At 37.0% G+C, this 22,910-nt stretch overlaps 1 protein-coding gene across 1 annotated transcript in view; it reads right to left on the bottom strand.

The window, feature by feature from the left end:
• CDC40 (cell division cycle 40) overlaps nucleotides 1-22,910 on the bottom strand; it is a 47,069-nt gene that overhangs the window by 23,056 nt on the left and 1,103 nt on the right. The window contains exons 2-3 of the mRNA XM_024551804.3: nucleotides 14,965-15,051; nucleotides 5,846-5,975 (exon numbers count right to left, since the gene is read on the bottom strand). Of these exons, the coding sequence (XP_024407572.1) occupies nucleotides 5,846-5,975; nucleotides 14,965-15,051 (217 nt within the window). The remainder of the gene's footprint in view (nucleotides 1-5,845; nucleotides 5,976-14,964; nucleotides 15,052-22,910) is intronic.

The raw sequence follows: 22,910 nt of genomic DNA, 5'->3' as shown, positions 1-22,910 counted from the left end.
CACTGGTGCCCTTCTAGCAGTTGCCCTGGCACTGAATCCCGGAAGGGATGGGTCTGCGTGAGTCCTAAGTCCCTTGCGGGCCCTTTAAGAGGATGCATTTTCTTCCACCACCCTAACCCTCCTGGTTGTTACAGCCAGAAGTTATAGAGACTTATCTTCCGGCACTGGAACCCTGGGCTAGGTGGTCTGGACTGAGGCTGGGATCGCTGCTCCCCAAGGTATCCCTCCTGTTTTTTACCCATCACATGTAGATGTGCAACCACCCATTCTTGTCTCTGCATCTCCACGCTTCTCCATGTCTCTGCCTCTCCTACCCATCTGGATGACCGTGGCTTCTTTAAATCCTTGGTTGTCAGACTTCCACACAGCTCAATTTTCTGACAGTTCTGGGTGATAATGTTTTGTACTGTAGCCTTATTTTTTGCTATTGTTGGGCATGGAGGCGAGGTATATTTACCTATGCCTCCATCTTGACCAGAAGTGCAGAAACTTTTTCTTTCTTTACTAGATAATACATGGCTTAGTTATCAAATTATATAAACTATTAAATAATTTTTTAAAAAGAAGAATTACATGTAATCTAGCTATTATTTTGAAAATCCTATTCTGAGTAAAGACAGTGTGTCCTACCAGTTCTAAGACAATATATTTCTACTTCATAAAACATTATTTATATTTCCTGGGTAAGAGAAGTAAGGATATCAATTAGCATATGAATACACTCCTTCAACTAGTGATAAGAGTATGTAGCTACATATAAATGTGGTCTTCAATGGCTTATGGGACCTTCAGCGAAAAAAGTGTGTATTAATTCAAATCAGTTTTTTCTCAAGTGGGGGTTGCTAGTATAATCAATGTTTGGCTAAGATCAGTTTTAATAAAACTTTAGTATATTCACAAAAAGAACTAGATGATTAATCAATCTAGGGTTTAAAACCCATGCAAAAAATCATGGAATGCATAATAGTACTAGCCTATTTTTCGTAAGGGTACATCTTAGTAGGTGTAGTGAACATTTTAATTTTTCAGCTAAAAATGAAAAGGAATGTCTTTGGAAAAGCATTTGTCACCAAAAATACTTTTCAAACTAGCTAAGGATGCAAGTGCCCAATTCACCCTCGTGATATGCTTAATACAGAATCAACCACCTGGCATTAGCTCATTTGCATATAATTTTTCCAGTATTTAAAATATGCTCTTAGCCAGAGGAGAGAGCTTGATGGCAGAAAAGCAGCTTCAGAATAGAATTTGTGAAATCACAGGTTCAAATCTCATCAGTTATTTTATCTTTCATCTCCGTGATGTACAAAATAGTGTTCTGTAAATGATGTATTTTTTTAACCTCATCTGAGGACATTTTTTTCCCATTGCATTTACAGAGAGAGAGAGAGAGAGAGAGAGAAGCATCGATGTGAGAAAGCAACATCATCGGTTGCCTCTCATATGCTCCCCAACTGGGGACTGAACCTGCAACCTTGGCATGTGCCCTGACCAGGGATTGAACCTGCAGCCTTTCAGTTTATAAGACCATGCTCCAACCAACTGAGCCACACTGGCCAGGGCTAAATGATGTATTTTTAAAAGTGAGACTGGATGAGGCTTATATAAAATTTAAACAAAGTACGCTGAGAAAAAAAATCCTCATCTCAATCACAAAAATGTATCTAGAATATAATTGTTTTGAAGGAAATTTATGTCTGCATAAACAGTGTTGCACTGTGTGTTTGGAGGGATGAAGCAGAGGCAGAGAGGGAAGGGCGACCCCCGGTCCTTCCTGTATGAACTGTGTAAGCACCAATCCCCAGCTCATCTGGTCACAGTCTTATTTCTGAGAAAAGGAACTTGTGCTCTCCTTTTCCAACCTCTGTAGTAAAATCTTTACTGCTACCATCGCCATTACGCCTACTGCCCCCTACCCCAGGGAATTAGGGGATAAGAGTATGTTTCCTTTACAAATAAGAGAAGTTAAACATTTAGCTGTATATCCCACTAGAAGTCTGCTAGTGATAGAACAAGATGTAACTCTAACACTACAGAATTTCAGTCCAATTCATTTTCTACTATCCTATGTCTCAAATAAATGAATATATTTGCTTTAGTTCTGAAATAGTCTCACTTATCTTTCTGAAGCTTATTCTCCATTTGATCTTTTTAATGACGTTAAAATGTCTACTTTTTGCATTTGTAGTCCTATTTGAAATGGCTGTCAATTTATTACTTATCCTTAAAATTATCAACACTAACATCCTAACAGGTAAATGAGAAGTGACTTTAAACATCTGCAAAAGAATGGCGGTCACAAATACAGGCATACCTCTAAGGTAATGCAGGTTCGGTTCAGACACCGCAATAAAGGAGTATTGCAATAAAGCAAGTCATAATCTTTTTGCTGGTGGAGGGTCTTTAATTTGTAAAAAATGCAAAATCTGTGAAGTGCAGTAAAGCAAAGCACAATAAAATGAGGTATGCCTATATATGGAAAAACCTTCAATCTTACTAGTAGCCCAAAATAATACAATGTTAATAGAGATATATTCTGTTTACCAAAAAACCAAAGGAAAAATGACCATCAGGATCCTGGGTAAGGAGAAATGGGAATTGTACATGGCAGTATTAAGATGGGAGAATTCTTTTGGGGAGCAATTTGACAACATATAACAAATGCTTTAAAAACATTTATATTCTTAGTCCTCCTTCTGAGAATTCTCTTTAGAAAATAATGAGAAAAACTCAACGTTTTATGCACAAAGATATTCACCATCACATTTTTAAAAAGCACTTTACTGCAATTTAACATATACATCACCACATTTTTAACAGTGAAAACTGGAACCAATTTGAAATCTAAATGATTCAAGAAATTTTTATGTAAATGATATCTTCATTCAGTAGAGTATTTTAAAAATCATTTAAGAAGGTTAATAAAGAGTTTCTAGTATTGAAGTTAAAACTAAGTCACTGCTAACGATAGTGAAACTAAAGGTATTTAAATTCTATTCTCCACTTCCACACACTGGTGTAGAGAAAATTCTGGGGGAACATATAGAACAAAGGGAAGAAACCTCATTGAGAAGCCCCAGGAAGACTATTAGGGGAACAGGCTGGAACCCAAGAAGAAAAGGGAGGAAAGCAGGACTAAACAATCAAACAAACCATTGAGAGACTGAGAAGTCAGGATAAATACCATAAATGGGAGCCAAAAGCAAAACTGTAGAACGAGTAAATGGGATGATACAGCAAATAAGATTATCTTTACTGATAAAGACTCTACAGGTAGGTTTTATGATAAACTCAATGTACAATATGAATCTTCCAGAAATAACAGACTTAGATTATAACACTGCTACGACTAAACATGGCAATAAAGTATACCATACCCAGCAGAGTTACAGAGTGGTAAGTATAAGACTTAGGTATTCACGTGCCATTTCCTTGTACGTCTTGTAGATAACACCAGTGCAAGGTCTACTCTTTGGTACTCTGCAAATGGGGGAAGGTAACAGGAAGTTCTCACAGCCTTACATTCTAAAGAGTGAAAGAAAACTCTTTGTCTCACTCTCTGAAAGGAATCACTACCTGAGGTTAGACAGAAAATTTCTATGAGAAAATTATATGACTTTTAAATCAATAGAAGCTATACTTTCTTAATACTTGGGGGATAAAGAAAAAAAAAAGGCCTACTAAACCTGAGACTGATTAACTACTTTATTAATTTAATTTCAAAGAAATTGCTCTCAGTTCTAAGATTATCATAAGGGAGACAATAATTTTCTTTGTTTTGCAACTTTATTCTAAGCTGCCTTCTATAGAATAGCCACATTCATTTTGGGTCTTAAACTCACTAAATAGTTCAACCTGTGACCCAGCCCCACTCTCTCCCAACAGGAAAGGCAAAAATCACCAACTATTAAAAAAAAAAAAAAAAGTTAAGGTTATTTCTGAACCGAGGTCTATAGACAACTAAATAATTTTAAATGGTTACTCTTTTTATAGGATAATTTAAGAAAGAAAGTAGGTATCAATATAAGCTTACTTGGACATTTTTTCCTGCCTCATTTTAAAGTAGATTTAAGCTATCTGAATTATTGCTTAAGGCCCTTCTAAGTCTAAGAAAATAAGCAAAGTCTTTAAATCTGTTTTATTATAAGCTAAGATATAATAAATTCATGACACAATAGAGTTAATTTTTATGCACTGCTCATATGCTTACATGGATCCCTTATACAAGCAATGGGCACAATGCATTTATAACATTTTGTTGAACTGGAAGTGTCACTGAAGTCTTCTGGGAGATTTTAGAGGGACACAGACATGGCTGTGACATTGGGCTCACAGTTAAGTCAATTATAACTTCACTATGCTGAAATACAATCTAACAAATGACAATCTTTTTACAAGTAGTTTTTAAGAATATATTGTGATGAGTAATTAAGACTATACTAAACTTCTAAACTAATTTAGAAATGAATCTGTTTGCATCACTAAATATTAGAAAAAAGTAACTTTCTAACATTAGAATATTATGTAAATTATAATACAATCAACGGATTATTACATAGCTCTTAAAACTGATAAGCTTTGAGGTTGTAATGCTGAAAATGATGATGATAAAATATTGAACAAAAAAGTGAAATGCAAAATATTCAGTTTAGAAATGTTACAGCTCTGTAATACAAATATGAACATGAAAAAAGGCCTGGAGGGATGAAGACCACAATGCTGAGAGTAGATCCCTTGGTACAGTAGAATCATGAGTACATTTTTCTTCTCTATTTCCTAAATGTCTAAAATGTGTTTGTATTACTTGTTAATGAAAGTAACTGTTATCAAAAAGCATCACTGAAAACGTAATGTTGTTTAACTTTTCTTGGTCCTGTCTTATGACAATGGAAGCTAATGGTAGATAGGACAGAAAAATTTGTCTAGGACTTTAAAAAAATTTAACAGTAAGAAATAAAAGGAAGAGGTACTAGAATTCTAACTGCAAAGAAAACTTTTTTTAAAAAGACAATATTGCTGGTATCTAAAATGTGATTATTAAACCTATTCTAAAAAAAATTCAGAGTTTTCTTTTTCAATTACTCTTTTGAGAAAAATATCAGCACAAGTACTTAATTCATAAAGAGGATCACAACTACAACAGCCATAACTCATTTACTTTGTAAGCCCACCCCTATTAAAAAACTCTTTAAAGCAGAAGGTGATCAGTGTGTCTGTCAAAGTGCAGGTGTGGATGACAGGAAGAGAAAGGAAAGGCAGCACCACATGTGAACAAACCTGATATAAGTGACGGGAACCCTGATTTGCCGAACTCTCGACAAGGGTATCATACAGACCATCTTCTCTTAGAGAGGATATCCAGCCTTGTGTGTGCACATGAACCTTTTTTATATCTTGCCATTGATAGGATGTGATTATTTTACACAATATATTTGTGGCATTCTATTTCCTGATGCCCTTCAGTGATCAACAGAAAATTTTTCAGTGATAAGATTTGAGAAACAGAGTAAGGTCAACTAGTCTATACAACAAAAAGTGTAACCTCTTAACCTATCCTGTCATTTACTAACTTCAACAGCAACCTGCATATAATGGACATTCAATATCAAGTACAACGACAGAGAATATTATGTTTTTAAGACCACAGAATGTTCCTAGTACTCAGAAATCATGGTAGATTTAGAATGACAGCTAAAAATATTAGTTTACTTTCCCACTTGTATAATTATTTACACATGTGCATTAGAAAAACACAATACCCTTTTTGAAGGGTATTGTGTTTTCTTACATACACACCCCACTTCCAATAAAGTCAAACTTGAAACTGTAAGTCTAATCACCTTACCATATGTGGCAAAAGTTCTTCTTTGCTGTTCAAACATAAAATCATTGATATGAGCTGGTTCAGCATATCCAGAAAGCATATTTCTAGGGGCAGCCATTTGCTGTGTCCTAAAGGGATTTTCTGGTCCAAACTGTAATGTTATTTTAAAAAAAAGAAGAAAGAAAGAAAAGAAAAAAAACTTAAACTCTGAGTGCTTAAAGATAGAATTACTAGGATAATATACAATGTATAACGTATTTTCAACTCGAAATCATCAGGAGCTGAATATCCTAATTGGGAACATGCTCACGCCACCTAGTTCAGTGCTCCTGGGAGATGGCTGATGAGGACAGTTTGTCAACCTGAGGGCAGAAGGAGAGGAATCTAGCTCATCCAAGTCTACGTGTGGCTCTTTAAATTTAAATTAGTTAAAACATTCAGTTCCTCACTCACACTAGGCACATTTCAAGAGCTCAACGGCCATGTATGGTTATTGGCTACTATATTTCCATTATAACAGGGAGTTCTATTTGACAGTGTTTCTCTAGATAACTGAGACTTACTACAGTTTTGTTTAAACCATGATGTGGCCAGGTTGGGGTAACTTTTACATGAATAATGGTACCATGATGTAATTAAAAAAACACATGTTTCTCCTCGACTAGATTATGAGTTCCTCAAAGGTAGAGACTTAAGAATCCTCAAAACTTACCATAGTACGTGGAATATAGAAATGACTAATAAAAGAAAGATCAATCAGAATACCATTGAGGGCAGAAGACAGTAAAATAGATAATAAAAGTAAAGTGCTTGAAAAAGTCTCCAGGAAGCCCTGGTTGGTGTGGCTCAGTGGACTGAGTGCCAGCTTGCAAACCAAAGGGTCACTGGTTCGATTTCCAGTCAGGGCACATACCTGGGTTGTGGGCCAGGTCCCCAGATGGGGGCATGTGAGAGGCACCCAATCCATGTACCTCTCCCTCTCTTTCTCCCTCCCTTCCCCTTACTCTAAAAATAATTAAAATCTTTAAAAACAAAACAAAAAGTTTTGAGGAAAAGATATTACAACTGTAAATAAAATTTTTCCACTCTGAAAAGTCAAACTATGAAAGCCTACACAAAATAGCACCACTATTACCTATTTGTTTATAATGCTTTGAGTTTCCAGAATGGCTTTCCAAATGTTATTTAATTTGTACAAAAATCCTGTAAAGTTAGAGAAGTATTTGTATTCCCATGTTAGAAAAGAAGACAAAGGTCAAATATGATGTATTTCACTTGCCTTAGAGTCAATTCTTTTATTAATTAGTAGAACCAAGGCTAGAAGAAATCCTAATCTAGCATTCTATTACATAATAATATTCCTTAAACATACAACCATAGCCTCTATCTTAAAAAGAAGTTATTGGGAAAATTCTACTCTTTTCCTTTTTTGTTTTTAAATAAAGAATAAAATGAACCTCCCACTTTGGAAATAATGGAATCAGATATGAAATTTTTACTTGAACTCTGGAAGGTCTACTGTCACGATGAAACATATTGACATTAGAACACCTTAGGTCACTGGCGTTAGAAACCGCATTTTCTATGATATATATCCAGAGCCATAAATACAAAGTTATTCATCTTCTCCTAACCAGAATGTTGCCTCCTCTAAATATCAATATTATATTATGCACAAAAATCTACATTTAAAGAATGTTAGATTTGTCTTACCATTTTTCTGCTTAAGAAAATAAATTACAATATTCTTTTTTATCAACAGCTTCCATTTCAAAATGATTCAATCTTAAAAATATCTCATTCATATATAAAGCTTTTACTACTATTTATCTAAATTAAAATAAAGGAGAACACAAGACATTGTAGTCCATATTAGCTTTTCCTGTGCTGCTAGGTGAAACAAAGGGGAAAAAAATAGAAATCTAGATTGCTAAATGCTGGAATTTTCAGTTAACTTCATTCAGTCATGAAATTTATTACAAAACAAGAAACATCCATAAAATTAAAGATAATAAAATGATTTGAAAGTTTCCTAGATGCTCTACCTGCTATAGTTAGCTATCGTCTGCATAGCTACATGTGATTATTTCTAGAACAATAACATCTCCATTGCTCTTATTACTTCTATCACATATAATAAACTACCAATCATAACTATAATTTCATAACTATAATTTGAAAGTGGAAAATACAATTTCCAAAGTCTTGTTTTATTAAGATTTTACAAAAAGAGAACAATTGTTCTATAGGCCATAATTATCAAACTGGTTCCAACTTTTAATGAAAAATTCTCAGTGTTAAAGAACTCTCATTTCTATACACATACAGACTCACATATTACAGTTAAGTATGTCTTAATGTGGTATTATTCCTAACTCAGTCTAAAAATTTAAACATCCTTATGTTTTATTTTTTTAGTTTTTTAAAATTATGTTTTGATTATGCTATTACAGTTTTGTCCTGACTTTCCCCCTTTGCCTCCCTCCACCCAACAATCCCCACACCTTTCTTTATGACCATGAATCACGCATGTAAGTTCTCTGGCTGCTCCATTTCCTATGCTGTACTTTACATCGCATGGCTATTCTGTACCTACCTACTTGTACTTCTTAATCTTCTCACCTCTTCACCCATCCTCCCCTCCTTCACTCTCATCTGGCTTCCACCAAAACGTTCTCCGTGTCCATGATTCTGTATCTGTTCTTATGTGTTCAGTTTATTTTCCAGATTCAATTTTTTTTTTTAAATTTATTGTTGTTCAGTTACGGTTGTCCTGTCTTTTCCCCCCTTGCTCACCCCAACACCATTACCCCCACTCCCAGTCAATCGCCCCCAACTGTCCGTGCCTATGAGTCCTCTATTTGTGATCCTTTGCTTACCCCTTCGCCTCCTCCCGCTATCCTCTCCCCTATACCTTCTGGTCACTGTCAGTTTATTCTTCATTCAATTGTTGATAGATATGTATTTTTTGCCATTTTATTGTTCATGTTTTGATCTTATTTTTCTTAAATAAGTCCCTTTAACATTTCATATAATGGTTTGGTGATGGTGAACTCCTTTAGTTTTTTTTTGTCTGGGAAACTCTTCATCTGCCCTTTGATTCTAAATTGACAGCTTTGCTAGGTAGAGCAATCTTGGTCATAGGTCCCTTCTGTTCATGACTCTGAATATTTCTTGCCAAATTCTTCTAGCCTGCAAAATTTCTTTTGAGAAATCAGTTGACAGTCTTATGGGAACTCCAATGTAGGTAACTAACTTCTTTTCTCTTGCTGCTTTTAAGATTCTGTTTTTATCTTTAACCTTTGGCATTTCAATTATGATGTGTCTTGGAGTGAACCTCTTTGCATCCATCTTGTTTGGGACTCTGTGCTTCCTGGACTTGGATGTCTATTTCCTTCATCAAATTAGGGACATTTTCTTTCATTATTTTTTCAAATAGGTTTCCAATTTCTTGCTCTTTCTCCTCTCCCTCTGGCAACCCTATGATGCGAATGTCGGATTTCTTGAAGTTGTCCTGGAGGCTGCTTATACTATCCTCATGTTTTTGGGTTCTTTTTTGTACTTCTTGTTCTGATTGGGTGTTTTTTGCTTCCTTATATTCCACATTTTTTATTTGATTCTTGATTTTATACATTCTACTGTTGTTCCCTGTAAATTGTTCTTTGTTTCAGGAATCCTTTGTTTCTGACTGGATTTTTTTATGCTGCTGAGGGCCTCACTAATTTTCTTGAGCATCTTTACAACCAGTGCTTTGAACTCTACATCTGATAGATTGCTTATTTCCATTTTGTTTAGTTCTTTTTCTGGACTTTTGATGTGTTCTTTCATTTGGGACATACGTCTTTGTCTCCTTGTTTTGGCAGCCTCCCTGTGTTTGTTTCTATGCATTGGTAGAGCTGCTTTGACTCCGTGTCTTGGTAGTGTGGCCTAATATAGTAGGTGTCCTGTAGGTTCCAGTGACATAGCCTCCCCTATCACCCAAGCTGGGTACTTGAGGTATGCCCTACGTGTAGGCTGCGTACACCCTTCTGCAGTAGTTGAGCCATGGTTGCTGTTGGCAGATAAATGAGGGGGATTTACCTAGGCTAGTCAGCTGCAGGAACTGGCTGTGACTACTGAAGGCCAACCTCTGCCCTATGTGGAAGATCAGCTGTGCAGGGGCAGGGTGATGGTGTTCCAAAATGGTCTGTAGCTGTGTACTGGATGCGTTAGTCCTGGGGTTTCCCAGGTGGTACAGGCCAAGGTCAGCCCCCACCTGTGTTTTGCCCTGGGCCACGCTGCCTAAGCTACAAAGCAATCTGAGAGGGCTGCTACTTGTGCTGGGCTTAGAGATTCCCAGGGAAAGCCAAGCTGTGAATCTAGGCTGGCTGCTGCTAGTGCTGGGCCTGGGGCTCACTGAGGCCAGCTATTGCTTGTTTGAGAGGATTTGGGAAGTTGTGAAACATGAACCAAGACCAGCCATTCATATGGAAAAGCATCTTGGGTGGGCCCATAAGCTGGGTGGGGTCGAGTCTCTGGGGATCTCCAGGGCAGGTCAAACAGTGTTAGCTAGGTTGATGGAGTCTCAGATATGGCACTAGCTTACCAGCTCTGTGTGGGGAGGGTTTAGTAAAAGGACAATGGCCTCCGCTCACCTTGATGCCAGACACTCCAGTTTCTCCCTATATACCACTGGTACTTTTAAAGGGGCGACCTGGGGGCTGGAGCTCAGAGGAAGTGAGCCTGAGTAGGGGAGTCCATGTGTGGGTTTTTTAAGAGGAACTGTTTGGAGGTCCAGAAGTTTCTTCCACTGACTCAATTCCTGCTAGTTTTTGCAGCCAGAAGTTGTGGGGACTTACCTTCCTGGCACTGGAACCCTGGGCTAGGGGCCTGGTGTAGGGCTGGGATTCCTTGCTCTTGAGATATCCTTCCTGAGTTTTTATCCTCCACACGTGGGTGTGGGACCAGCCCATTCTGCATCTGCATCCTCCCTACCAGTGTGGATGGAGGTGTTTCCTGAGTTCTATAGTAGTCAGACTTCCATTTAACTCGATCTCTAACAAGTCTGAGTGACAGCTGTTCTGTATCTTAATTGTAATTTTGATGTGATAGTGTGAAGTGGTCAGCCATATCTGCCTACAGTGCCATCTTGACTGGAAGCCATCTAACATCCTTAAGTTTTATGTATATTTATGCTGAGACATCAGAAAAAATTCTAACAATACAGGAAGCTGTCTGGGGGATGTTCCACCTACTTCTGGCTCACCTTAACTGCCTGGTTACTGGGAGCTATTGGAGCTGACCTCACAGACATTAAATGTCAACAGACAAAGGCAGAGAATGTTACTTAGTAAGACTCTGCTCTTCCCAATTACTCAGGAAAAAAAAAAACCCACAAAGAAACCCCCCAAAAAACGTCTTCCAGATGCTGCTGGTTTCTGTGAATATCCAACTCTTTTAATTCTCAGTTAACCATTAAAAAACAAACAAACAAAAAAAGCACATAAAAAACCACATAACTGATTTCCAAATACTTTTTTTCAACCTTTGGTAGTTTATACACATTCAAGTTAATTAGGTATGAGTATTTAACAGTTCTTAGCTAAAACAATATTGAAATATGTAGTAGTCAATTATAATTGTAATCTCCCATATAAAAAATATACACATTTAAGTATTAATTCAAATGACTATTTACCCCAAAATGTGTGGTGTTCCTGGGAGAGGTAATTTTCCTTGCATCTTTCACTTGAGTGAAGTAGTGATGTATTTATAGAGTTGGGAGAAAAGCATTTTTAATTTGTTAAGGCAATGGTTGATAAATCTACAGATCCGTATACTATAAGGGAGTGATTCTCAAAAGTCTCTAGTAGGTAGAGAATTTGAGGGTCAATATCTTAACAGTATATCATAACATCATAGGATTAAGGAAATTTATACTAGTAAAAAGACATAGGTATGTACCCTGCAAACCCCACCACAGCCTACAAACTAGTCTTCTAGTTACAGAACGACTGCTAACAGCGATCTAGACAAAAATGTGCAGATCTGTCACTTGTTGGCAGTATAATATGAGACTTGGTTTCCCTGCTATAAAATAGGGATAAGAGTATTTACTTCATAGGGTTGTAGTGAAGTCTAAAGGAGATAGGTTTATAAATTTACAAGCCTCTCAGTATGGTATTTGGCATACAGTAATAAAAGGTACTTTTATTTCATTAGTTTCTATCCTTGTTCTTTTCTATCACACAAACCCTTACCAAATTCACCTTCCTATATTCAGCTTTATTTATGCCACTCTTCCCTTAAAGAACCTTAGAAATCAAGACCAAATATATTAAATCAAGACCAAACTCTTCACTTTGGTCCTCAGAGCCCTGTGCAATATTATAAAAACTACCATTCTAGTCTTACCTCCCATTCTCCCCTACTGAGAATGACTTAAGCATTCTTGTTCTTTAGAGCTTCTATGATTTAGCTCATGCTGTTCTCTTCTGCCTGGACTCTTTCCTCATAAAAGCCTTCCTAGTATCAATGCCAGTAACAGTAATATAAATAACAGTAAGTGCTACCATTTATTAATGCTTAGTGTGTCAGAGTTTCCTAAGCATGTCATATATTATCTCATTTATCCTTATAACTCAGTAAAGTAGAAATTATCTTCATTTTACTTCATGAGAAAACTAAGGTAATCCAAAGTCACACAAGACCAAAACAGCAGCCTGTTTAACTCTAAATCTTATGTTCTTAACCTGGATTATATTGCTTACTATAAATACTATTTCTTTCATGGAACTTTTCCTAACCTTTATAACCAGATGCGATCTCTCCTTGAAAATGAATAGTACTTTAGAGACACTATAAGAAATAGTCTGGTCTCTATCTTTTAAAAAATACATTTAGCTTATCCTCTCTGGTAAACACTAGCTTGAGGAGAGGGGTTATATTTTGTTTCTAACAATGGATTCTCAAATATGGGAACTTGAATTTCATCTAGCAAAGTTCCTGGTAATACCTTCTCAGCCTTGGCCAAGTTACATACATCCTAGTCATAAGATCCAAAGTTAGTAATATGTTATCTCACAGATGATTCATTTGGCAACCAGGAAAAACTGTAATTTTCCTTCACTTTTCAGTCTCATCATTCTTTTCTTAAATGTGGACAAGCAGTGAAGTGTTTCTAACAAAAACTAATTTATATATTAGGTTGGCCAAAAAGTTTGTGTGATTTTTTTCTGTAAAAGCCACACTTTTTCATTTTCACCAATAACTCGTTTGATTCGGATATTTTCAGTATGCCAGCTATGTCCCATGTGGTATAACACTGATTGTTCTCAATTAATGTCTCAATTTGATTGCTATCAACTTCAACTGGTCTCCCCAACCATGAGAAAATCTTGATTTCTCTGATACCCAACCCTCACCCAGCAAGAAATCTGCAGCATTGAACTGTGCAAACCACTTCTGACACTTTTGATCAGTCTCAGCACCTTCTCCATACACAGCACAGATCTTTTTTTGTGTTTGTTGTGTTTTTACCTTTCTTGAAATAATAAAGCATTATATGCCGAAAATGTGTATTTTCTTCCATCTTCAATATTAAAATGGCTACACAAAAATTCACCAATTTTGAAAGTGTTTTTAAACACATGCTGATACGATAGCTGTCACAATAAAATCCAACAAAATTCTTTCAAACGAAGTTAAAGACAGCTAAGCGCTACTAGAGCCATCTTACAGAAAAAAACCAAAACTTTTTGGCCAACCCAATATTCAGTGGGAGGCTTCCTATCGTGAGACTATAAAAGGATTGACAATCCCACAAAGAGAAAAGGCCTACTGCCTTGTCAGTAGCACCACAAGAAATCTTGATCTTTTAAATTTTCTTGAAATTTTTGAAAACTGTAATCAAATGGCCATTTATTAGTTATATACAGGATCTAAAAATTGAAGAAAAATAGATTTCATAGAAAGCACATACACTGACATAGGAATGTCATATCCCACATTATTTCAAATTTTCTCATTTTCTAAATTCAGCGTTCCTATTTTATTGAAGTACCTTTCATTAAAAAAATCAGGAGCATATATGTAATATACAACCTCTCTTCAATGTGACAGCTAAAATGGTGCTAAGGAATATGGGACAGCCTGCAGTTCAACCGGGTGAAGGATTTAAGAAATAATGGAATAAAATTTACAATGTGCTACAGCCTCAGAGCATGAGAATGAGGTTTTTGCTTGCTGTACACCCAGAGAACAGCTGGAGTACTCTCTAGATACCACCACTGACATCCTGGCTGTGCCTCAGATTTCAATTGCTATATTTTAAGTGACTAAGCAGGCAAATTTGACTTCTGCTTTATCAAAAAACACAAAAACCAAAAAACCAATGACCATACACTAAAAAATGAAAAATATTAAAAAGTACCTCTTTTTCCACCAAGATGCAATAGGATTTGGCTTTTTAAAATGCCCCTTAAAGGCCCTGCCACTAAAGACTCTTTGTTTTATGACCATTTCACGGCATTTCTATTTTGTCAATCAAGAATTCTTTTTCTTTCCCCTTCCTCACCTTCTTTAACGCGCTCACCGCCATTTACCACTACCATCATGTGGAACGAAGACTCCGTAAGAAGACGTCTTACGCAGAGCAGCCAATAAACCCTGTGACTACTGCTGGGCAGTGACCACGTCAGTATGGCACCTCTTTTTAGTGTTTAGCACAGCAATAGGCACAACCAGATGCTTCATAATGTACTGTGCAGTGATGATATTAATAAACCGAATTCTTTTTCCCTACTGGTTAATTTGTAATGTGCCCTTATCAATACTGGGAGGAAGATGTTAAGTGCACATTTAAGAATCAGATATTCTGAGATTTCCTTTTTTCAAAAGAAATAGTTCCATGCTACCAGGTGGTTCTATGTTGGATTTTTAAAAGTATTCTCACAAAAGCATATATACTATTTAACCTTTTGTAGAAGGACATATTTTCTTTCCTTTTCTTTTTAAATTGAGATGTAGTTGATATTTAACAGGATATATTTTCTAAAAGCTTAAATAGTATACTTTTGTGAAAAACTCACTGTTTAGCTACCTATGTAAAATTCAAATAGTTTAGCAAAAGGCAGAATCTTAAGTACGGCATGTTTTCTCACCTCAGGAGCAAACATGGTCTCATAGGTAGGGTTATACTGAACCTCTTTGACAGCAGGGTCAAGGTGAACTCCAGTCTCCAAATCTTCCTAAAAGAAAACCAAACGAACATTAAATATCTGGTAAGTAGTTGTTTTATTTTAAAACTACAGTAAGTTCACACCAGTCATTTTAGCACCAATTTTACGATTATTACATTAGTGCCACATAACTAATAATTTAATAATCAAAGACTAATAAAATTAATATATATAAGTATAAAGGTTAGAATGTATAACACATTTTTTTCTTTCAAAATACTGACTTTACCCCATCTGAACAAATTAAAAATTTCTAAGTAAGTTAACATTACTCAAAGCCTTAAATTTAAGAGTCCAACTCTCTTCTTCTATTAACTCAAAAAAAGACCTGCTCTTCTAGTTCTAAATTCAGAAGCACTCTCTTTATTCACCAAACTTTATTAAATATATACTCAGATGGCACTGGTTAGGGACTGCAGAGGAAACAAAAGAAAGTGGCAGGACCCAAATCTAAATCTCAAGTCTTTTCATATATGTCAATGTTTCAACCTTCTTAAAAACCTCATCTCCACTAAATAATCACTGGTAGTCTATTTCTTGTGTAACCCTACCACTTACAAATATAACGATTCCCAAATTGGTATCTCCAGCCTGGACCTTTCCCCTGAACTCTATAGAGACTTGTGTATCTAACCTTCAATTCATTATCTTTTCTCCCACAATGTCTAACAGACAGCTCACATTTAATATGTCTAAAAGGGAACTTCTGGTCTTCCTTTCCCCAATGACTCCTTCCAGCCTTTTCGAAGTTTACTGCAATGCCATCCATACATTTGCTCATGCAAAAATCCTGGAGTTATCCTTGACTCTTTCACTCTCACCTCGGTCCAACTTATCTCGCACCTGGATTATTGTAATAGTCTCTTAACAGGTCTCCCTGCTTCTGCCCATGCCCAGCAGCCTCACTCCACATAGGAGCCAGTGATTATTTTAAAATATTCATCAGATTATATTACTCCTTTGCTCCTAAACCCTCTAGCACCTTCCCCACTCAGAATAAAGGCCTAACACAGGCTTACAAGGCTCATTACCAGTTCAGAAAGTAAGTATGGTTCCCTATGGTAGTTTTATAGAGCATTTTCATCTTCCAGTATTGTCTTGCCTTAGCTTTTACACAGTAAAAAGAAGTTTTCATAGAGGTTTTATTTCCATAGTAAGCACATTATAAATATCTTTCATTTAATTTAATTAGGACATTCAAGTTATACTGAAATTTTAAAGGAAGTTACGTGTCATTTACAAATTATATTTCAGCAAAGCTGATATTATAAAATTGCTGTTATAAAATTAGGACATTTGAATCTAATTGGTTTGAGAATTTACCCTCCTTGATCTGTCCCTCTTCCTCCCCTCTACCCCATCCTCTGTCCTCATCTAGCCCTGTGCTTATGCTCAATGTAGTCCAGCCTCACTGTCTCATTTGCCAACCTAGAACTCACCAAAGGACAATCCTGCCCGAGGGTCTCTGGACTTACTGTTCCCTCTTCTTGTAACCTGGATATCGCATGATTGTTCTCTCTTCTTTCAGGTCTCTGCTCAGTTTTTCTACTTTCCCCTTACCTTGCTTCAATTATCTCCATTATATTTATCACCACCTGATACACATATATTTATTGTCTACCTCCCTCCACTAAATATAAGCTATACAAGTTGGATTTTATATGCATTAAAGTATCCTTTTAAAAAATATATTTTATTGATTATGCTATTACAGTTGTCCCATTTTTTCTCCCCTTTATTCCCCTCTGCACTGACCCTCCTCCCAACCTCATTCCCCACCTTAGTTCATGTCCATGGATCATACACAGAAGTTCTTTGGCTTCTCCATTTCCCATACTATCCGAAGTATTCTTTCCCATACTTAACCTCCCTCTGTCTATTTTGTACCTACCATTTATGCTTCTTATTCCCTGTACCTTTTCCCCCGTTCTCCCCCCCTCCCCGCTGAAAACACTCCCTGTGGTCTCCACTTCTGTGATCCTGTTCCTGTTCTAGTTGTTTGCTTAGTTTGTTTTTTTAGATTTGGCTGCTGGTAGTTGTGAGTTTGTTGGCATTTTACTGTTCGTATTTTTTATCTTCTTTTTAAAAAAAATAAGTCCCTTTAACATTTCATATAATAAGGGCTTGATGATGAAGAACTCCTTTAATTTGACCTTATCTAGGAGGCACATTATCTGTCCTTCCATTCTAAATGATAGCTTTGCTGGATAGAGTAATCTTAGACTAGGTCCTTGCCTTTCATGACTTAGAATTCCTCTTTCCAGCCCCTTATTGCCTGTAATGTTTCTTTTGAGTACTCAGCTGATAAGTCTTATGGGAACTCCTTTTCTCTTCCTGGTTTTAAGATTCTCTCCTTACCTTTAATCTTGGGTAAGGTAATTATATCATGCCTTGGTGAGTGCTTCCTTGGGTCCAACTTCTTTGGAACTCTCTGAGCTTCCTGGACTTCCTGGAAGTCTATTTCCTTTGCCAGATTGGGCCAGTTCTCCTTCATTATTTTTTCAAATAAGTTTTCAATTTCTTGATCTTCCTCTTCTCCTTCTGGCACCCTATGATTTGGATGTTGGAATGTTTAAAGTTTTCCTAGAGATTCCTAAGCCTCTCCTCATTTTTTCGAATTCTTGTTTCTTCATTCTGTTCTGGTTGAATGTTTATTTCTTCATTTTGCTCCAAACCATTGATTTGACTCTGGTTTCCTTCCCATCACTGTTGGCTCCCTGTACATTTTCCTTTATTTTACTTTTTGTAGCCTTCACTTCTTTCCTGTATTTTGTGACCATACTCTGCCATTTCTATGAGCATCCTTGTTACCAGTGTTTTGAACTGTGCATCTGATAGGTTGGCTATCTCTTCCTAGCTTAATTGTACTTTTTCTGGAGCTTTGATCTGTTCTTTCATTTGGGCTATTTTTTTTTGTCTTGGCACGCCTATTATGTAGTAATGGGCGGGGCCTTAGGTGTTCACCAGGGCGGGGGTAACCCAGGTTGCTGAGTTGTGATGCTGTATGTGGGGAAGGGGTCCGAGAGGGAACAGTGCCACTTGCTTGGCTCTCAGCCACCTTTCAGTCACTTCTTCCACTACCCACAAGCAAATTGGGCCCTTCTGGTGCTGATTCCAGGGTGGGTGGGCTTTACTCACACATTTTATATCTTTACTGCCCAGTACAATGCAGGGCACTCAGTACATGTTCAGTAAGTATTTGTTAAATTAAACTGAAGACAAGTCAAATCCACAGAATGAAGCTGACCAAAATCAATGAATTTGGCAATCGTGTCACAAAAAACCTTTGCCAGAGCAATTTTGGTAGTAGGTCGGGGATGGGAAGCCAGCTGCAAGAGCCTGAGGCATAACTGAGGATTTAGAAAAACAATTCAGTAATAATTTTTACTCTTTCAAAATATTTGGGGATAAAGAGGAGAAGAGACAGGGTGCTAGATTAAAGGACTTTCAGGGTGAAATTAAGTTTCTTTTTCTCTCTCCATAAGAAAGGACTAGATCAAAGATTTAGTCAATCACAGGCTAGAGGAAAGGACCAAGTAGGGAGAAACACATGAAAAGGAGGGGTAATCAAAGGTATGGAAGCGGTAGAAGGGAAGGGAATCCAGGGGAGTTAGAAGATAGGCCTCTGCAAAGAGAAGGAGCTCTCTCAAAGATGAAGCGGCGATGACACAGATAAAAACTGACAGGTGATAGACGTTTAGAGCTGGTTGGTGGTGTAGGGAGTCATAGCTGGTCTTTTAATTTTCTTTGTGTAGTTAGGGGCATAGGCATCATAAAGCAAGAACAGTAACTTCAGATTTATTTATTCATTTAACAAATACTGATTGTGTGCCTACTATGTGCCAGGCTGCTCTAGGCCCATAGAAGTAGAAAAAGATCTCTGCCCCTGTGGAACTTATATTCTAGTGAGGGATACAGACAATAACCAATGTAAATAAATAAATAAGTGAATTACCTCTATAGTTTGCCATGAAAAAAAGTATTTCACAAGTGCCAGGACTGGGGTAAACATATCACTTCATATAATCCTTACAACACTCTGTGAGATAAGTATTAGCAAGATTAAATTACTTACTCCAAAGTGCTAACAGCATAAATGAAAAGGGGAAGAATTTAAAGTAACCACAATGAAGGATGTCAGAGACCCAATCAGCAACAAACAAACAAACAAAATCATTGGCAGAGTATCAGTCAGGTTCTTATTTGCCAGCAATTGAAAACCTCACAGGCTGATTAAACAGTATTGAATCCTTCTAAGTTTCTCTTAGCATTGCCAAGAAGGGTGGAAAATGAGCTTAGGGAAACTCGCAGAGATAAAGGGGTGAGTATACAGATGGAATCCGAACTCTGAACCAATCATATCACAGAACCAGTCCTGTGAAGACAAGGGTTCACCATTTCTGAAAACCACTGCTATGGCTGCCACTGGATGCTGCTGTTGAAACTACTGGCCCAAGAAACCAGATAATGTTGGCTACCACTGTCACTTAAAAATATTTCCTTGATTCTTGGTAGATTAACATTAGATTAGAATTTAGGTGCTGAATTTGTTGGGCTAAGCCTGAGCTGTAGTACTAGATTTTAAAAGGGAGCTGGGAGAACGAGAATCTGGGTTTTCAGCTCCTAAAGGTAGGGTACAGGGAGGGATATTCTTCACATTAAGACTCTTTAAAAAGGGGGTTCAAATGCTGGGACCCAAAAAGATGATACACAGATATTATGCTAGAACACATACTAGAATCTTCATTGACTAGAGACAGTATCTTGCCTAGGGCTCAGAGCAAAATCCAGTACTATGAAGTTAAAAGGTTACATACGAATTGCTTAAGCTGCATAAAAATTAAATAAAGTGGTTTCTCTCTTAACATTCAACTTGTAGTGATTAAACTGCTTAAATTAACAAGAGGCCCTGTAGATGGATTTTATAGAATATAGTTGCTAGAACCACTTTATCATATGGTTTACCAGATCTTTCTAAATTTTAATTATTTTGAACAGAGTATCATGAGATACCAAGCTTTAAATTTAAAGTACAATTTATAAAGAATTACTCTTTATATGTACCAGTGGCAACTGATGGAAAAAATATAAATAGGTTTTTAGCTCCTCCTAAAATCACAGAACTAAACAAACCTCCAGAAAATAAAGGGTTATTAATTTTACATTAATTATAAAAACTTTGATAATACAGCAACCTTGTTTTGAAACTCATGAAAAGTTCAGTAATAATTAGGCATGCAAATGAAATTACTCTAGAATTACAGAGGATTTCTATCCATATAAATTAAAGTGTAGTAAGTGAAGGGAAGACCCTATGGACCAAGTAAGTGTTGAAAGTTTATCTTTTGTTGATTCAAAGAAATTTGAGAACAAAACTATATGATATTTATTTTCCAGTCTTTTCACATTTCTTACTGTTGTAATAATAAGAAAGTAATGTAAAAGCACTTTATAAACTATAAAGCAGAACACAAATATTAATCTAATCATTATTATAAACTACTTATCAATTTATAGTATAGTTTTTCTCCCTCCAGAGAGTGGTAATGAATAAACTTCCTAAAATGGGAGTCTAGGTGGATGAGTTAAAAGAATAGAAACTCATATAAAGTTATCCTTTGAGTTTGGTTATTAACAAATGCAGAGGAAAAAGGTGATCCATTTGAAGCTCACAGTATGAGAAAGATCACCCAGGAAGAAATTTAAAATATGCTCGAAATTAGAGGCAGAATTTTCACTTTACTCAAGTAGACAATGCTAAAGCAAGGGATATACTGGGGGGAAAGTAAGTCATGAACTGAAATGAGAGAAAGCCAGGCCTGCTTTATTTTTTAAATTATTGCTATTTATTGATTTGAGAGAGAGAGAGAGGAAGGGAGTGAGAGGGAAAGGGTGAGAGAGAAGGAAAGAGAGAGAAACATCGATTTGTTGTCCCACTCACCCATGCATTCATTGGTTGCTTCCTGTATGTGCCCTGACCTGGGATCAAACTTGCAACCTTGGTGTATTGGGACCATGCACCAACCAACTGAGCTGCCAGGCCAGGGCCTGGTGGCTTTTTAACTCTAAAGTTAAATAGTGTGCAACTCTTACAACCCAATAGGGCTAATTACATGATTTCCAAAGTGCAAAATCTGACAATGTTGCATCAAAATACATTTTTTAACCAGAAAATACTCATCGTAATACATTGCAGAACACAACTTCCTGTATACCTCTTTGAGAACTGAACCCTATATTCAGGGAAATAAATTAAAAACATTAATCCACAATGTTTTTATGCATTAAGTTCATACTCTGCCAAAATGCTTACTATTAGTCACAATACAATTAGTTAAATACAAACGAGTAGATTTGCATGCTTTACATCTCCTGCCTTGGTTGTTTTTCTATCATTACATTTACTATGTGTAAGCCTTCCCTCCCCCCTTTTTTCTGCATAGAAGCAAGTGTTGGTCCACAACCTAGTGATGATTAGTGTCCTTTACTATTATCATAGAACCCAGGTCACTGGGGGGGTCTAGCCCCAGCTCTGGTATCTTATGCAACCTCTTTTCCTGGATTTTCTTATGTGATTGAACTAAGTGGGTTCTAGAGACATCCCCTCATCCCCACCCAGTCAATATACATTGATTCTCAATGTATATGCTTTTTCAAAGACTTTCTTTTTCACTTACTCTTCCGTTTTCTCACCAAATATATTTCCCTTAATCTTGTGTACTGGGTATTGGAGATATAAAAGTGAATAGATGCAACAATCTCTGGTTACAACAGTCCAAGGGGGGAAAAGGTTAACAATCACAGTAATGTGGCAAGTGCTACAAGGGGTGTCTGAAAAGGTGCTAACAGAGACAGAGGAGGAAACGTGTAGGAGACTGGGGGACAATAGGTTTGGTTGGGGGCGGTGGGCAGTGGTGAGGGGAAGGCACAAAGCAAAGGATTTCCAGGCAGAGAAACTAGTATGGGCAAAATCTTGAGAGGTAAAAAGAAAATAAGGCTTTTGGGAAAATGGAAGGCCACGTACGTTACATAAAGAACTTACAAATTAGCCCTGGCTGGTGTTGCTCAGTGGATTGAGTGTGGGCCTGTGAACCAAAGTGTCACCAGTTTGATTCCCAGTCAGGGCACATGCTTGGGTTGCAGGCCAGGTCCCCAGTGGTGGGCACTCAAGAGGCAACCACAATTGGTAGTTCTCTCCCTTTCTTTCTCCTTCCCTTCCCCTCTTTCTAAAAATAAATAAATAAAATCTCTAAAAAATAACATAGAAAATATTTTTTTTTAAAAAAAGAACTTAGAAATTACCCACGAGGCAACACAGTGCCCTTGGGCAGGCAGGTGATTAGAAAGAGCACTCTGGGTGCACTGTGAAGGGAAGAATGTGGTATGGAACTGGGAGACAAGAAAAGAGAAGGTAGAAAGGCCAGTTAGAAGGCTATTATTGTCTTCCCTCTCTCTAAAAATAAATAAAATCATTTTAAAAACCATAAATACAATAGATCACTAAAAACCTGTACAAAACTTAAGTGATACACACACTGACTTGAGAACATCTTAAATACAAGGAATTTTTGCACACTGCCTCCCTTCACATCTTGAGCTTCTGATCACCCCCCATTAGGCTCTGCCGGGCCCATACACCAATTGGTGGATGTTCTCCTCGGGCTCTAGACACACTGACCTTTTCCTCCGTTCTTCACACACATTAAACTCTTTGCCGTCTCAAGGCTTGCTGTCTCCTTTGCCTGGAAACTCGTCTTAGAGTTTGCACACGGCTGGCTTGTTCTTCAAAGCTGTTTTTCAGAGTACTACCTTGATCAATCTATTGAAATTCTGCGCCTGCATTATTCCCTGTCATAGTACTCTATTTT

Source organism: Desmodus rotundus, chromosome 11 (genome assembly GCF_022682495.2).
Source record: "Desmodus rotundus isolate HL8 chromosome 11, HLdesRot8A.1, whole genome shotgun sequence".
NCBI classification, from domain to species: Eukaryota; Metazoa; Chordata; class Mammalia; order Chiroptera; family Phyllostomidae; genus Desmodus; species Desmodus rotundus.
Note: the sequence above shows the minus strand (reverse complement) of the source record. Positions and strands in the feature narration are given on the sequence as shown.